Source organism: Oncorhynchus mykiss, chromosome 3 (genome assembly GCF_057628025.1).
Source record: "Oncorhynchus mykiss isolate SJ-2025 chromosome 3, ASM5762802v1, whole genome shotgun sequence".
NCBI classification, from domain to species: domain Eukaryota; kingdom Metazoa; phylum Chordata; class Actinopteri; order Salmoniformes; family Salmonidae; genus Oncorhynchus; species Oncorhynchus mykiss.
The window spans coordinates 36,564,585-36,581,828 of NC_143024.1; the positions used below are offsets into that span (position 1 = coordinate 36,564,585).

At 42.8% G+C, this 17,244-nt stretch overlaps 1 protein-coding gene across 4 annotated transcripts in view; it reads right to left on the reverse strand.

The window, feature by feature from the left end:
- The window catches only part of LOC110515384 (raftlin), a 68,296-nt gene that overhangs the window by 31,484 nt on the left and 19,568 nt on the right, over nt 1-17,244 (reverse strand). For all 4 annotated transcript variants that reach the window (XM_090229109.1, XM_021594312.3, XM_021594320.3 and 1 more), the window contains exons 3-4: nt 4,467-4,644; nt 290-398 (exon numbers count right to left, since the gene is read on the reverse strand). In XM_090229109.1, coding sequence (XP_090085235.1) covers nt 290-398; nt 4,467-4,644 — 287 coding nt within the window. The remainder of the gene's footprint in view (nt 1-289; nt 399-4,466; nt 4,645-17,244) is intronic.

The following is a 17,244-nucleotide window of genomic DNA, read 5'->3' on the forward strand; positions in this document are numbered from 1 at the left end:
TCTACTGGCTGTGGAAAGCAAGTCAAGATAAAGACAACAAAGATGTTTTTGCCCACAGAGTCTTTAGGACCTATAGGCTGGTCAGTTGTGTCCGTGATCGGAGTCCACTATACCCTTTTCACGCTATCCTGCCACCCGAACAAAACTGTGCCAACTTAACATTTTCGTTCACATCGATGTCCTTTCCAGCACAGTTGTGGATGCCTAACCACTAACCTGGCCAGCTCAGTACAGCTTGGCTTGGCTCAGCTCGTCTCAATGGTATAACAGGGCCTTATCTGAGGCTCACCTTCTTGACATAGCCCTGGATGAGCTCAGGGGTGGGCACCTGGTCGGTAGACAGACACTGCTCCAGCTGCAGACGGTAGGGAGCACAGCTCGACTGGCTCTTCTCCAACCTGCAGTAGCAGCCCGCACAGTAGGAGAGAGAGGAGCAACACATTTCATTTTCATTTCAGTCTTACAAGATACAGACATATACCACATTCAGTAATACATATCTGAAATGGTTGCACATTGAAATCCTTGGAAATTAAGTATTTATGGATTTATGCAAAGAATGTATGCACATCCATATTAATAAATCACATATGAGCCATGTTAATGTAATTGTTGGCCTGTATGACAAAAAAATAAGCACTTAACGTAGACACAAATCAGGATTGAAAGGGGCACATTAGGGTCCGATAGGAAACTCAATGAAATACAAATCTGGTCTGGTTTTTCCACTTATCAGTATTGTGGGTGGATGGAATCTATTTATATGTATTTTTCTATTTTCTCTGGAGGAAATCCTACAGTTAGCCCTGGGGGAGGCCAATGCCCCAGCTTCCATCGCTCTGCTTCACCTCTCATCCTGTTGACAACACGGATGGGGCCCTTCCACCCTCGCCACAGCGTGTGTGTGTGTGTAATGAGACTTTAAACATTATCACATGCAGCCCAGACCTAGCTCGCTCTCTCTGTCACACGGACTTCACAACACAGCGGGAACCCGGAGTCATCTCTCACAGTCAACAACAACCCTACAGAATTCAGACGTCACTGTCACGCCAGTCCCCCATCATTATTCAACTTATCCCAGATCAAATGTCAGTGGCAAACTGTGTCAAGGAAAATCTGCACTTTGGATGCTCTGAATCAGGTAGAGGTTTTTGCAAACTTGCTGTGAATTTCACAGTACCGTGAAGCCTCAACATAAAAGGAAAACCGCTGAATTCTTGCTGTTCGTTTTTCCACGTTCTGTTATTGGAAATCATGAAAAGCAGATTGGATCTGTAAACCTGAGGAGGGCTCAAATCCATAAAGGACAAATGGGAGAAAAGTACATTCAAAATGTCTCCCATCGCCTCCCTAGAGGCACGGACTTCTTTAAAAAAATCACCTGCAGTCCATTTTCTCGGTGTGAAACAGGTAACTTGCATTCAACCCCACAGCTCTGCTGTCAACCACCAGGCCACATGTGGCTAGAGTAAGTGTCAAACGCATGCCTGGCTCCAGCCTGCAGCTGGCCTGACTGCAGCCTCCTCCTGGGTGTACGTCTGCCGGACTTCCCACTCTCTATGCAGACTGCTGCTGCTGCTATCTATTCAGCTGCACTGTCAGTCAGGTTCAACCGTTCAAGGTTCTGTGTCCCGGACCACATCGTGTATTAAAGGCACAGTCTGGGATTTGGAATCTGGGGATGGTTATTTTAATTCTTGATATATATGGTGGGGCGTGTTGGAAGTTTGTTGAATCCCAGTATGTAGCTTTAAACCCAGAAGCCCCCACATTGGGCGCCAAAATTGCAATTCAAAAACCACAATCTCCATGACAACGGCTCGGTTAGGATCCACCATCGAACCTGTGATTAGCAATCTTTCATCCCTGGCCTTTAATAATAGAGCACATCTTTTCTAATGTCAGCTTTCACAGAGTCATGAATAATTTCATCGGACGAATGCCCTCTAATGGTTTCTGGTCCGTACAGCTCTCTCCCTGTGCGCATGTGAATTCTACAATTATCCAATAGATGATGAATATATCCCATCAGACACTGCCTGCTGAACTGTAACCCGGCTACGCTGCAACCAAATTGAACATTGGGAAATTTGACAGTTGACATTTGAAAATTAAAATGGTCCTATCCATTCTCTCTGTTCCGTAAGATTTGAGCAGGTTACCACGGTCACCGGCGACAAATCACAGTCAGAGAAAACAGGCTTTTAAAGTTATGGCCTACTTAAAGATGCACTCCAGGATCTTAAGCACAACAAATTCAGAACGTATGGTACAAATTGGATTGAAAAAAACAACATTTGCAGGACATAAAATAGCATACAAAATGAATGATGTACTGTAGTACCCAATTTGATGACATAGTACACAAATAAAGGGGACCACTTTTGGCTCATGAGCTCCACTTTCAAAACTACCGGCTGAAATTATACAAAAGTTTGAGAGTGTATCTTGAACCGAATAGCAGTTCCAGGTGAGTGTTTAACATGAACAATACTGGCTCCCAGCTCTATATAAGCTACCTGCCCCTGTGTAATTCCTGGCTCTAGAAGCTTCTGCAATGTCACACTACTGTGCAGCTATATCCTTGTTCACTGATGCTTTACAATTGAGGCTAATACTGTAGAAAATTGGCTGGGATTGTATCCAAAGAGACATGGTGTGCATACTAAACACAGCACATCCAGCTGCTGCTAAGCTTAGCCTAGCTGCTGTTCTTGTTCTGGTCCCTGTTCCATCTCTCTATCACACACACACACACGCACACTATCTCTCCCCCTCTGTCTGTCTCTCCGTCTGTCTGTCTCCAGCTGACGCATAGCGCACTGCAGAGCGAAGAAGACACTTTTGGGTCTGTTTGCTTTGGGAGAGTGATGAATGGTTGTGCTGTCATCTGCAGTTTTGGCTCCCTGATTCAAGGGACTGACAAGGGAATAGGAAAGGAAGATGCTACCTGGTTGATAAAAAAACATATATTATACCCCCTCCCCCCTCCCACGGGCTGGTGCTGATGCGAGCAGCCGTTTCCACGGTGACAGACGCTGTGATAAAGCAGGACGGTTTGGCCGGAGCCATCAAAGGATGGCAGCCCTTTCCTCTTTCTAACTCCTGCTCTTTCACACTCCAGCTGTGATCTTGTTTTCGCTCTCTATTGCTTTCTATTCTTCTCCTCATATTCTCTTTTTTCCTCCAGAGGAAGGCAACCATGTCGGTGTGTAAAAACCCCATGCTGCTGCCCATTCATCCATCCCTTTTCATACAGAATCAATATTTATGTGCTACCAGCATAGGATTAGGGTCTGGAACTTGTTTGTGAGTGGTTTTTGTGTAGAGACAGTGGGAGAGAGGTGTGATGTATTTCCCTAGATCCTAGGAGCTCATTAATGGGGCACAGGCTGTCTTTAGAAAGAAGGCAAGAGCTACCTGAGTGGATGGATTGTTGTGCTTTACAACTAACTAAACCTTCCACCTGTACCAGCCAAATGGTTTGATCCTTTCAAGACAACACTAGGCAACCAGGAAGCGCTAAACAAGAACAACAGGGCAAGGAGCCTAAACCCCAATATACTGAGGAATGTGCAGGAATTATTTGTCCATGTTTGGAATGACTCGAGGTGAATTCCTGGATCATAATTCAACGAGGGGAGAGTCCGGGGATTTATGGAGTCTGGCGTCACTGTCCGACCCCAGGGCTCTGGATCCACAAGAGAGAACAGACCAGGCCATAAAACACTGTTAAGAGGGGAGGGTGAGAGGTTTAACTGCTGCCCCTCTAACTGCTCTGTGGGGAAAGTGACTAGTGGTTGTCTGGTTCTACTTCACACAGGCAGTCATTCCCAGAGACAGAACTGTATGTGGCCTAACACACTCGGTAAACACACATGAAACCGCTGTTCTTCATAGCAGCCAGCTGGTAGAACACGGGCCACGCGAGGCACGCCAGCCAGGGCTTCAGCCGGAAACCACCACCACCAGCCTCACCCCGCCATGCCCTTCACATAAAACCATACCCTGATCCAACCTAACTCTCACCCAGGGTTTGCAACACTGACAGGGGCCAGGGAGGAGGGCAGATGTGGGGTGCAGCTGTGACTTTGGCCCATTCCACATGTTGGCCCAGAGCATCAAAAGCTTGGAAAGAGATTATTTGGTTCCTAACGTCCAAAACAACAGCCCTGTGACAGCTAGCCCAAAACAACAGCCCTGTGACAGCTAGCCCAAAACAACAGCCTTGTGACAGCTAGCCCAAAACAACAGCCCTGTGACAGCTAGCCCAAAACAACAGCCCTGTGACAGCTATCCCCAAAACAACCTCTGTAATACCAATGTCTACATCCATGTGGTAATATACATATTACTTAATGTCAAAGATGACGTAAACACAAGTGAATTGACCCTGGATAAGGCTTATGCTAATTATGTCAATGTAGGTGCTCTGAATAAGTGCAATGTGTATATACTCGTACCCATCATCGAGTCGGATCAGCACGGCCCTGTAGAGCTGGTGCTGGGGGCTGACTGCGCTGGAACCACAGGGATGAATGAAGGGGTGAACGGCAACCAGGGAGAAGCCCTGCTGGTACAGGTCCTGGAGCTGGGCTGGGAGCTCCCGCACAGACGAAAGACACAATGTAGATGAGCCATCTGAAAGACAGGGAACGAGACAAGGTACAGTTTCTGAAGAACATGTGTGTGATTGGTTCAGGTGTTTTGTCATGGTAGTGATAGTAATGACTGCGATAGTAGTATTAGTAGTAGTCCAGTCCAGTCCAGTCCAGTGAATGATACTCAAATTCAGCTAAACGTGATAAACAGAGAGGAGATTCAGCAACTTTTGGAGGACAATGGAATTCAGTAAATAAAAGCTTCTTTATTGTTAAAAGCAGAACCAAAGCGTTTCGGCTTTAAAACACACACAGGGAATTATCATGTACAACCAAGAAAAGTCTTACAAAAAAGGTTACATTCAAATGGAATCTAGTTGAACTCATCCATGAACAGGTCAAATAGAGAAACAGAGAGAGGTCAACCCTATTGCCAAACAGAAAACATCCCTATCAAATGTCATAATACTTTACTGCAGTACAACAACCCAAACGTAAGCAGGACCGGATGTCAGTGTTGATCCACGGGAGCATTTTCAGTTTGTTTTGGCAATTAGCATCATGCCTTTGGCTAAGGCTCCCTGGTCTGAGAGTTAATAAGACAGGATAGAAATCCAATCAAAGCTGATTGTTTAGCTCTATGACACGAGCCACTTTCTGAGGAGAGCTTTGATGCCTTCTCGACAGGGCTTAACCTCCCAATAGGAGTGGTGAAGACAGACGCTTGGAATGAACAAGATAGTAGACTCGCTGAGTGACAAGATATTTTGACGTGGGGGGATAAGGAAGGGGGGGGGGGGTTCTCTTCTTTTTTCCTTAAGCCTAGTCGTATCAGCACAATCCAAGCAGCTCAGCCAAGCCATCCACGGCTCCCAGAATGCACTGTGAGGCGACATTTAAAGCAGTCCAAACAGCTGGCCCGCGTGGGAAACAGTCAAGACAAAGAGCAGGATGGAGGGAAGGAGGAGGAGAGGAGGGGTGCAGAGTCTGGTTGTCTGTCTGTTTGATCTGTCACATGTGAAACAAGTTGTGGGAATGCCACTGCTGGTAATTGGAATCAGTGCGGCATAAAAGTGGGAAGAAAAAGGCAAAGTCCATGGGAACGTCGGGAACGGAAAGTATATGAGAGGTCACGGTCAGGTCAGGGAAGGATCATTTGGTCATAGAGAAATATTCACAGCTTCATATCACTGCATAATACATAGGCAAGGAAATGCTAAGGACAATATTAGCGTAACTCTCACTGTAGCATTTGTGGTTGAATCGATGGTGGTATATACACAGGTTCACTCAAATGAAATGATGAAGTTACGGTGTTTTCCCAGTCAAACTACAAATCAAAAAGACTTACTGTGCCTGTTTCTATTTGCCAATTCCTTTGGTTGATAGATTTCACTTTTAACTGTGCATGTCTGTGAATTAATATAATAACTCAATTGTTCTACCAGTCTATAGTACACCACTGTAAACACAATAGTATGTCTTACAATACATCAGGGCTTCCCCAAACTCCGTCCTGAATAACCAAGTCCTCATCAAGCTTTGATTATTTGAATCTGCTCTGTAGTGCGAGGGCAAAAAACGAAACGTGCACCCGGGGGGCCCCGGGCCCGAGTTTGGGAAACCCTGCAGTAAATCACCAGTACAACAATAGAGGAAATGGGAGTAATGGAGCAAGCCTTGTATTGCCAACCAGGAAACAGCAGCATTGTGGAGGAGATGAAAGCTGATTCAGTGAGGATCTGAAGTCTCTCCTGGGCATGGAACCAGAGGTCCATTGTGAAACAGCTCCAAAAAAAGCCTCTGTCCCCTCAGGCCAGTGACTGGTTGGCTAAAAATATCCACACATTTTCTCAATCACACTCGGTCCTACGCCAAAATACAGGAGCTCCCAGAGTTAAAAGGCATGACAGGGAAAAGAAATAGGCCACCCTCTCAAAATGTGTGGAAAATCTTATTTTTTCTGCCCTACTGCCGTTGGAAATGTAATTAATCCTTCTGTGATTTTATTTTCCTGTTTTGGTGATTCACAAGCTCTTTGCCCTTGAGGCTTGGTTCTGTGCTGTGCATGTATGCCGGGTCTGTGAGATGTAATAACGTGACTAGAATTCTCTTTGCTTTCTTTCTGAACACTCCATTGAGATGAGTAAATATAGAATATGGTTTTCATTAAGAGCCAATGGAAACCCACCCATAGGGGTCTTCTTAAGTTGCCACTAATCGCTATAAGATTAATGCAAGGTCTCACAAAAATGTGTGATGCGGTGAGAGCGTTTATTTGGCGATAAGACCCTGTTATCCATATTTTAAAAATCGCTTTTTTAGGTAGATGAATTCAGATTTGATTCTGTGCAGTAAATGTATGTACAGTGCCTTGCGAAAGTATTCGGCCCCCTTGAACTTTGCGACCTTTTGCCACATTTCAGGCTTCAAACATAAAGATATAAAACTGTATTTTTTTGTGAAGAATCAACAACAAGTGGGACACAATCATGAAGTGGAACGACATTTATTGGATATTTCAAACTTTTTTAACAAATCAAAAACTGAAAAATTGGGCGTGCAAAATTATTCAGCCCCTTTACTTTCAGTGCAGCAAACTCTCTCCAGAAGTTCAGTGTGGATCTCTGAATGATCCAATGTTGACCTAAATGACTAATGATGATAAATACAATCCACCTGTGTGTAATCAAGTCTCCGTATAAATGCACCTGCACTGTGATAGTCTCAGAGGTCCGTTAAAAGCGCAGAGAGCATCATGAAGAACAAGGAACACACCAGGCAGGTCCGAGAAACTGTTGTGAAGAAGTTTAAAGCCGGATTTGGATACAAAAATATTTCCCAAGCTTTAAACATCCCAAGGAGGACTGTGCAAGCGATAATATTGAAATGGAAGGAGTATCAGACCACTGCAAATCTACCAAGACCTGGCCGTCCCTCAACTTTCAGCTCATACAAGGAGAAGACTGATCAGAGATGCAGCCAAGAGGCCCATGATCACTCTCACTCTGGATGAACTGCAGAGATCTACAGCTGAGGTGGGAGACTCTGTCCATAGGACAACAATCAGTCGTATATTGCACAAATCTGGCCTTTATGGAAGAGTGGCAAGAAGAAAGACATTTCTTAAAGATATCCATAAAAAGTGTTGTTTAAAGTTTGCCACAAGCCACCTGGGAGACACACCAAACATGTGGAACCAAAATTGAACTTTTTGGCAACAATGCAAAACGTTAGGTTTGGCGTAAAAGCAACACAGCTGAACACACCATCCCCACTGTCAAACATGGTGGTGGCACCATCATGGTTTGGGCCTGCTTTTCTTCAGCAGGGACAGGGAAGATGGTTAAAATTGATGGGAAGATGGATGGAGCCAAATACAGGACCATTCTGGAAGAAAACCTGATGGAGTCTGCAAAAGACCTGAGACTGGGACGGAGATTTGTCTTCCAACAAGACAATGATCCAAAACATAAAGCAAAATCTACAATGGAATGGTTCAAAAATAAACATATCCAGGTGTTAGAATGGCCAAGTCAAAGTCCAGACCTGAATCCAATCGAGAATCTGTGGAAAGAACTGAAAACTGCTGTTCACAAATGCTCTCCATCCAACCTCACTGAGCTCGAGCTGTTTTGCAAGGAGGAATGGGAAAACATTTCAGTCTCTCGATGTGCAAAACTGATAGAGACATACCCCAAGCGAGTTACAGCTGTAATCGCAGCAAAAGGTGGCGCTACAAAGTATTAACTTAAGGGGGCTGAATAATTTTGCACGCCCAATTTTTCAGTTTTTGATTTGTTAAAAAAGTTTGAAATATCCAATAAATGTCGTTCCACTTCATGATTGTGTCCCACTTGTTGTTGATTCTTCACAAAAAAATACAGTTTTATATCTTTATGTTTGAAGCCTGAAATGTGGCAAAAGGTCGCAAAGTTCAAGGGGGCCGAATACTTTCGCAAGGCACTGTACTTCCAAAGTTGTGGCAAAATGGCCTAAGGACAACAAAGTCAAGGTATTGGAGTGGCCATCCCAAAGCCCTGACCTCAATCCACTAGATAATTTGTGGGTAGAACTGAAAAAGCGTGTGCGAGCAAGGAGGCCTACAAACCTGACTTTGTTACACCAGCTCTGTCAGGAAGAATGGGCCAAAATTCACCCAACTTATTGTGGGAAGCTTGTGAAAGGCTACCCAAAACGCTTGATCCAAGTTAAACCATTTAAAGGCAATGCTACCAAATACTAATTGAGTGTGTGTAAACTTCACTGGGAATGTGATGAAAGAAATAAAGCTGAAATAAGTCATTCTCTCTACTATTATTCTGACATTTAACATTCTTAAAATAAAGTGGTGATCCTAAAAGTATTTAGTCAGCCATCAATTGTGCAAGTTCTCCCACTTAAAAATATGAGAGAGATATTATTACACACACACACACACACACACACACACACACAGTTGAAGTCAGAAGTTTACATACACCTTAGCCAAGTACTTTTTAAACTCTGTTTTTCACAAAACTGCAAATGCATTTTGCCCCCCAGGAGAGGGAGGAAGATGGTGAGAGAAGCAACAAAATCCCCAAGAATCACTGTGAAAGAATTGCAGGCCTTGGTGGCGTCTTGGGGTCACCAAGTTTCAAAAAGCACCATCAGATGCCACATCCACAGGCTCTTTGGAAGGGTTGCCAGAAGAAAGCCCTGACCACAAGACACAGACACAAGTGCTTGGAGTTTGCCAAACATCATTTCAATTATGACTGGAAGAAGGTGCTCTGGTCAGATGAGACAAATCAAAAGTTTTGGTCAGATACAGCATCGGCATGTTTGGCGTCAAGAGATGCATACAAGGAGAGGCACCTCATTCCCACGGTGAAAGATGGTGGAGGGTCAGTGATGTTTGGGGCGGTTTTAATTCCAGATGTCCAGGGGCACTGGTTAAGATTGTTGGCATAATGAATTCCACCAAGTATTAGGAAATGTTGGCTGACAATCTGGTTGCCTCTGCCAGAAGGCTGGGACTTGGCCGTAGGTGGACTTTCCAACAAGACAATGACCCAAAACATACCTCAAGATCCACACAGAAATGGTTCTGTGACAACAAAATCAATGTTCTGCCATGGCCATGTCAGTCGCTGGACCTCAATCCAATCGAAAACCTGTGGGCGGAGTTGAAGATTGCAGTTGATAAGCGCAAACCCAAGAATGTGAAGGATCTGCATACAGGAATGGTCCAAAATCCCTCCAAATGTGTTCCTTGACCTTGTCAAACATTACATGAAAAGACTCCATGCTGTTATCCTTGCCAGAGGTGGTTGTACTAAATGAGGAGTGCCAATAATTATGAAACCTTGATTTTGGTGAAAAGTATTTTGAATTAAATAATTGTATGATTTTGGTTGGTTCCATTGAAACATGAATAAAGTACAGTATTTCTCACGTTGGTATTTTGAGTTTATCTCTATAATTATATTGTTTATATTTTTTTAAGTATGTGCATTGCCAGTCAGGGGTGCCAGTAATTTTGGAGCACACTGTATATATATCAAGTCAATGTTTGTGTTTAATATCGTAAATGTGAGGGCCCTTGTTTGAAAAGCCCATAGGCAGACTGAGGCTGTCTGGTTAACGTTATCAACAAATAGGAAACCAATTACTTTTCCCTTTTTTGTTTACTCAGAATTTATTTTAACTTACAATAACAGAAAGAAAAAAATAATCGTACCTTGACAAATAATGAAAGAAAAGGCTCCTGGCTGACAGCCAATAAATTGGTTTTCTGGAAAATTCTGTAGGCACAGAGCCAAACCAAAAAAAGACTCCCATTTAATAATGAGGAGAAAAAAAATCATTTTTTTTAAATGATCTGCTTCTCCAGGTTATGTTCACACACAGGCCATATTAGGTGAAAATAAGTTTAACTGTTGGATACTATTTAGAAAAAGTAATTTGTTTAGTTGACCTTATTTACATGGCAACTGCCTGACATTGACCACATGAATGCATTTTCTTGCGTGTGAGAGTCATCCTCAAGAACATGATGGATGGTTTCAAATACTTTTCAATCATCTTGGTCCTACTACACAACACATTATAGTGATATACAGGGCTTTCGGAAAGTATTCAGACCCCTTGACTTATTCTAAAATGTATTAAATTAAATAAAAATCCTCATCAATCTACACAAAATACCCCACAATAACCAAGCGAAAAACATTTTTTATAAATCTTTGCAAATTTATAATAAAAAATAGTATTCAGACCCGTTGCTATGAAGCTTGAAATTGAGCTCAGGTGCATCCTGTTTCCATTGATCATCCTTGAGATGTTTCTACAACTTGATTGGACTCCACCTGTGATAAATTAAATTGATTGGACATGATTTGGAAAGGCACACACCTGTCCATATAAGGTCCCACAGTTGACAGTGAATGTCAGAGCAAAAACCAAGCCATGAGGTCGAAGGAATTGTCCGTAGAGCTCCGAGACAGGATTGTGTCGAGGCACAGATCTGGGAAAGGTTAGCAAAACATTTCTGCAGCATTGAAGGTCCCCAAGTGGCATCCATCATTCTTAAATTGAAGAAGTTTGGAACAACCAAGACTCCTCCTAGAGCTGGCCACCTGGCCAAAATGAGCAATCGGGGGAGAAGGGCCTAGGTCAGGGAGGTGACCAAGAACCCATTGGCCACTATGACAGAGCTCCAGAGTTCCTCTGTGGAGATGGTTGTCCTTCTGGAAGGTTCTCCCATCTCTGCGGCACTCCACCAATCAGGCCTTTATGGTAGAGTGGCCAGATGGAAGCCACTCCTCAGTAAACGGGACATGACAGCCCGCATGGAGTTTGCCAAAAGGCACCTAAAGGACTCTCAGACCATGAGAAACAAGATTCTCTGGTCTGATGAAACCAAGATTGAACTCTATGGCCTGAATGCCAAGCTTCACGTCTGGAGGAACGTGGCACCATTCCTACGGTGAAGCATGGGGGTGGCAGCATAATGCTGTGGGGATGTTTTTCAGCGGAAGAGACTGAGAGACTATTCATGATCGAGGGAAAGATGAACGACGCAATGTACAGATAGATCTTTGATGAAAACCTGCTCCAGAGCACTCTGGACCTCAGGCTGGGGGAAGGATTCACCTTCCAACAGGACAACAACCCTCAGCACACAGCCAAGATAACGTAGGAGTGGCTTCGGGACAAGTCTCTGAATGTCCTTGAGTGGCCTAGCCAGAATTCTACGAACAATTCCTTCGACCTCATGGCTTGGTAAGCATTTCACGGTAAAGGTCTGTACCGGTTGTATTCGGCGCGTGTGAAAAATACAATTTTATTTTACTTGAACCCGATCGAACATCTCTGGGGAGACCTGAAAATAGCTGTGCAGCGACACTCGCCATCCAACCTGACAGGGCTTGAGAGGATCTGCAGAGAAGAATGGGAGAAACTGGCCAAATACAGGTGTGCCAAATTTGTTGCATCATACCCAAGAAGACTTGAGTCTGTAATCACTGACAAAGGTGTTTCAACAAAGTACTGAGTAAAGGGTCTGAGTATTGTGTAAATGTAATATTTCAGTGTTTTCTATTTATCAATTTGCAAAAATGTGTAAAAACCTGTTTTTGCTTTGTCATTATGGTGTATTGTGTGTAGATTGATGAGGAAAAAATTAATTAATACATTTTAGAATAAGGCTGTAACGTAACAAAATGTGGAAAAGGGGTCCGAATACTTTCCGAATGCGCTGTGTTTCACCTGGGCTGTATGTTTCACCTGGGCTGTATGTTTCACCTGGGCTGTATGTTTCACCTGGGCATCCACACCCCTAGACTTTTTCACATTTTGTTGTCTTACAGCCTGAATGTTAAATTACTTAAATTTAGATTTTGTGTCACTGGCCCACACACAATACCCCAGAATGTCAAAGTGGAATTACCTGTAAGGTCCCTCAGTCGAGCAGTGAATTTCAAACACAGATTCAACCACAAAGACCAGGGAGGTTTTCCAATGTTTGGCAAACAAGGGCGTATATTGGTAGATGGGGGGAAAAAAAAGAAGCAGACATTGAATATCCCTTTGAGCATGGTGAAGTTATTAATAACACTTTGGATGGTGGATCAATACACCCAGTCACTACAAAGATACAGGCGTCCTTCCTAACTCAGTTGCCGGAGAGGAAGGAAACAGCTCAGGGATTTCACAATAAAGCCAATGGTGACTAAAACAGTTACAGAGTTTAATGGCTGTGATAGAAAACTGAGGATGGATCAACAACATTGTAGTAACACTGTCATGACCCATATATTTACACCTGGTGTGACATACAGTATATTGCGTTATTTTATGGCTGGTTATGACACCTACATAAGAGTTTCAAAACCCACATAAATTCAAATGTATTTTTTCCCTGCCAAGACGTTTCTTTTTGTTTGAAAGTTTGTTTCTTACATCCTTTGTTGTTGTAATGAATATTTTAAATGTTTTTCCACTTTATTTCACTATCAAGAAGTAGTATGACCATCCTGTGTCACTTTAGTTGGACTAAGAAAATACACTTTATGAAACTGTCATCATAATCGTCAGTCATCAGTCAAAAAGAGGGTGTCTTGTCCTGCTCCTGAAATCTGCCCCTGCATTCATCCCAGTTATCAGCAACATACTATTGGGGTAGGTGCATATCTGACATCAATGTGTGCGCAATTACAATGATAATTCAATATGGTCAATTTCAGAAAATATTATATAAAAATACTGTTGACATGTAGGCAATGGTGTAATGGAATATTTTGCCTTGTGTGGTAGGTTTTGTGTGTTTTGACACTTATGTAGGTCTTAATATATCATGACAGTGTTATGACTATATTGTGTGTTATGACTCTAGGTGTCAAGTAAAGTGATACCAAAATAGCTGTCTAGAATTTCTTATTTTATTATGTGCAAATATTGTACAATCCAGGTGTGCAAAGCTCTTAGAGAGACCTACCCAGAAAGACTCAGCTGTAATCACTGCCAAAAGTGATTCTAACATATATGGACTCTGGGGTGTGAATACTTATGTAAATGAGATATTCCTGAATTTCATCATCAATAAAGTTGCAAACATTTCTAAAAACATGTTTTTACTTTGTCATTATGGGGTATTGTGTGTAGATAAATATTTAATCCATTTTGAATTCAGGATGTAACGCACCAAAATGTGGAATAAGTCAAGGGGTTTGAATAACTTTTTGATGGCACTGTAAATGTAACATATTATACAACGGTGGGTCTAATCCTGAATGCTGATGGGTTAAAACCGCATTCCAGCCGATGTCTATCCACAAGTTACCACAGACTAAATCTATGATGTTAAAATGCCCGTTTACTCTGTTCCATCTGACTGCGCAATCTGCTGTCTCATCAACCCAGCCAGGCAATTTATAAACATGATCTCCACTATAAAAAAAACATCATCTCACGTTTCTTTTAGACTAACATTTAGATTTCAACAGTGGAGATTTGTATAAACCTTGCTGTCAATCTCTCCAACATTTGCAACATTGTTTCAATATTCAAATTCGATCTCCAGCTGTCCCATAGTAAAGAACGTGTCAGGAGTCAGGATGAGACAGACAGGAAGGCAGCTTTTCTCAGCCAGTCAAAATCACGAATCAGCATAATTTGTATGGATATATACAAAGAACTATCAATAGAAAACAGGTCAAATGAAACGAAGTGCAGCTAGTTAGAAATCTTTCCAGCTCCCGTTTGAATTGGTTGTGTTAGATGTGTCATTCGCCCTCTACCATCAGTTCCATGTAAGCACCGTTGAGCCCGGCTATTGCACTTCCATCAGTCAATGTGTAAAAAAATAAATGAGTATATAAGAAATGAATAAGCTGAGAGATTTGAGCGTGTGGGCTCCACCGACACTCGGTACTCTGCCGCTGGGGGACATAGTTCAATACGATTTGTATGATCCTTGAGTGGGGGAAAAAATAGACCCGGAATAAATGAGCTATTAGTACTCAGGGAAAAGTGAAACATGCTATCTGCTGCTCAGCATCATTTTCCCTCATCACAATTAAAGCGCTGTTTATTTTCCTACCACACTAAGAACTCATTTTGCTTCTGGACTATATCATATTCAAACAACTTGAAGATTATAATGTCATTCAACTGAAAAAGTTAGCTGCTTTGAGTTTAGGGTATGGAAGTGGTGTTTTGCATGACAAAACAAGATGCATACTGTAGAGTATAATATCCTGAAACCATACAGGAAGGGACCTCCATCTTGTAATTTGATTAGGATACTCTAATATGTCATCCAAATGACAATGACTAATGGTAGCACTGTGCTCAAAATGACAATAGCCACCACCCCTTCACTATTTCTCTACTTCTATGGGGTCTACGGCAGTTCATAAAGCCTACATAATTACTACATAATATAAGGTCCTTACAAATTACCACAGAAGACCATTTAAAGTCTGTGTTAAACCACCCTTGCAGAATACTGTAAGTATCCAAAGTACTCATACCCTCATCTGTGTCCAATTAAAATACTCTGTCTCCCTAAACCCTTCTTTCCACTGAGCACAACCTCTGGACCCGTCTCCCCTCTCCAGGCCCTGCCCTGTGCCATTAGCTTTCATAGACGCATAATGAAAATGCCGACAGGTCCCCTGTCCACACCTCTCCCCATTTCTTCCCCCCCACCACCCTCCTTTGTTGAGAGCAGGACCTATGGACAATACGTTCCCTCAATCTCTCTCTTCTCTGGGACTAGCAGTATAATTAGTAGTCCTAGCTCACAGTGCTCCACTGTGGAGCCCCGGGGACACAGCCTTGTGCCTTAATTACCTAACTAATGAGTCATTGTGAGAGGCCTGCTGGTGCCATGCATTGGCCCACCACTCGCTCAGAGGTAAGCAAAATTGCACTCTCTAAGACTTAGGCACACCAACCAAGGTAAGCACGCAATCTGTCAAACACACACAAAGAGACAGGCACACACGTACGCTCACACACACACACACACACACACACACACACACACACACACACACACACACACACCTTGTGCTCCGGCGAAGTGGGAGATAACCTGGAGACAAGCTGCTCCTGTTCCCTTCTCAGATACAGATGACAACATTCTAATCATTTAAAACGGAACTACTGGCAGGGGTCATGTTCCAGAGGGAGGAAGAGTCACTGCTAGCCTGCTAGGTGTTGTTACAGGTTATGCAAGTCTTATGACAGCTTACACGGTGGCACCGTAACAGACTGCATCATGAGAAGAGTAGGCGGTCATCAACAGACTGGACCCGTCCGAAGCAGACATAATCGATGAGGAGCTTAGGTTTAGTGTGTCGTTTGACTAGGCAGTGAGTCTCCAGGGACTGCTAAAATGCTCATTTAATTGTACTTTTAAAAGTCTAGACAGGGCATTTAAGCGTCCATCTGTAGATCACCATGTACCTATGCATCCCCTGCTACTTTCAAAGCACAACCACACATAAGCCTGTAAAATAGTGGAAAATCACAGAGTTAATCAAAAGGTCCCTCTTTAAAATGTCTAAACACTGTACGTTACGACGGCTAAATGAAAAGGCGCTCGGGGACTTGATGGAGGGAAAACGACCTGTAATTTGTGCAGCTAGTAAAAAGGTTTATAAATAGGAAAAAAAGGTCTCTCTGGAATTAAGTCCATCAGATTTGCTTGACAGGAAGTCTCCGAAGCGAGATTTCTGAGAAAGTAGATCCGTTGACAGCCCTGTTGCTCGGAGACGGGCAGCTCTTGAGAGACAAGCAGTGTTAAATGAGCAGGCGTTCATCAATGCCCATATGAATCCATTGACGACATTCAGTGGTGCACCACAGCAGACCTGGGTTCAAATAGCATTCTGAATCTTTCAAATACTTTAGTTGTGTTTCACATAGGTTGCCTGGTGCAATTGAACAAATCGAAAAAAAATCCCAAAAGTGAAAAACCTGCCCACCTGGCACTCCGGGCAGGATCAAGTAAACACTCAATATCTCAAATACTATTTGAACCCAAGTCTGGCACCACAACAGTACATGAGTTTCTCCTTCCTCCCTTTAGGTTGGAGTCCATTTCCATAACATTTTCTGACATTAGGGTTCCATTGAAAGAAGCCACACTTGAATAAGAGAAGTGTTTGATGCAAATGTATTGTAAGATACAAAATTATAATGGTAAAATATGGAGATTAGAATGTGTAGTAGCTTGTGGTTAACATAAGGATTAGACCCCTTCAACAAGGCTAGATTTCCATTCCTTATTTACAGATTCCTGGCATCAAATGCATTTCTGTTTACTCTCAAGTCCATAATCTTCTTTACTTCTGTTCTTGGTTTATATAATGTATGAGAATGTTTTGGGGAGGGATACCAACGACCACAGCTCCAGCTGTGAGATTATTACTTCTTAGGAAAACATTGGGAATCTGTCTTAAAGAGGGTTCATCTATAATGCCTACCGTCTGGGTTTGTACTGTATGTATAAATCACCACCACTATGACTATGGGGATCATATCTTTCCACGTCATGAAAGATTGCACTGTTTGAGAGAGATACTGTAAACGCTGTATGGTAGGTCTGTCTGGGTATCTGTTGGTGGCGGAGGTTATGTGTGTG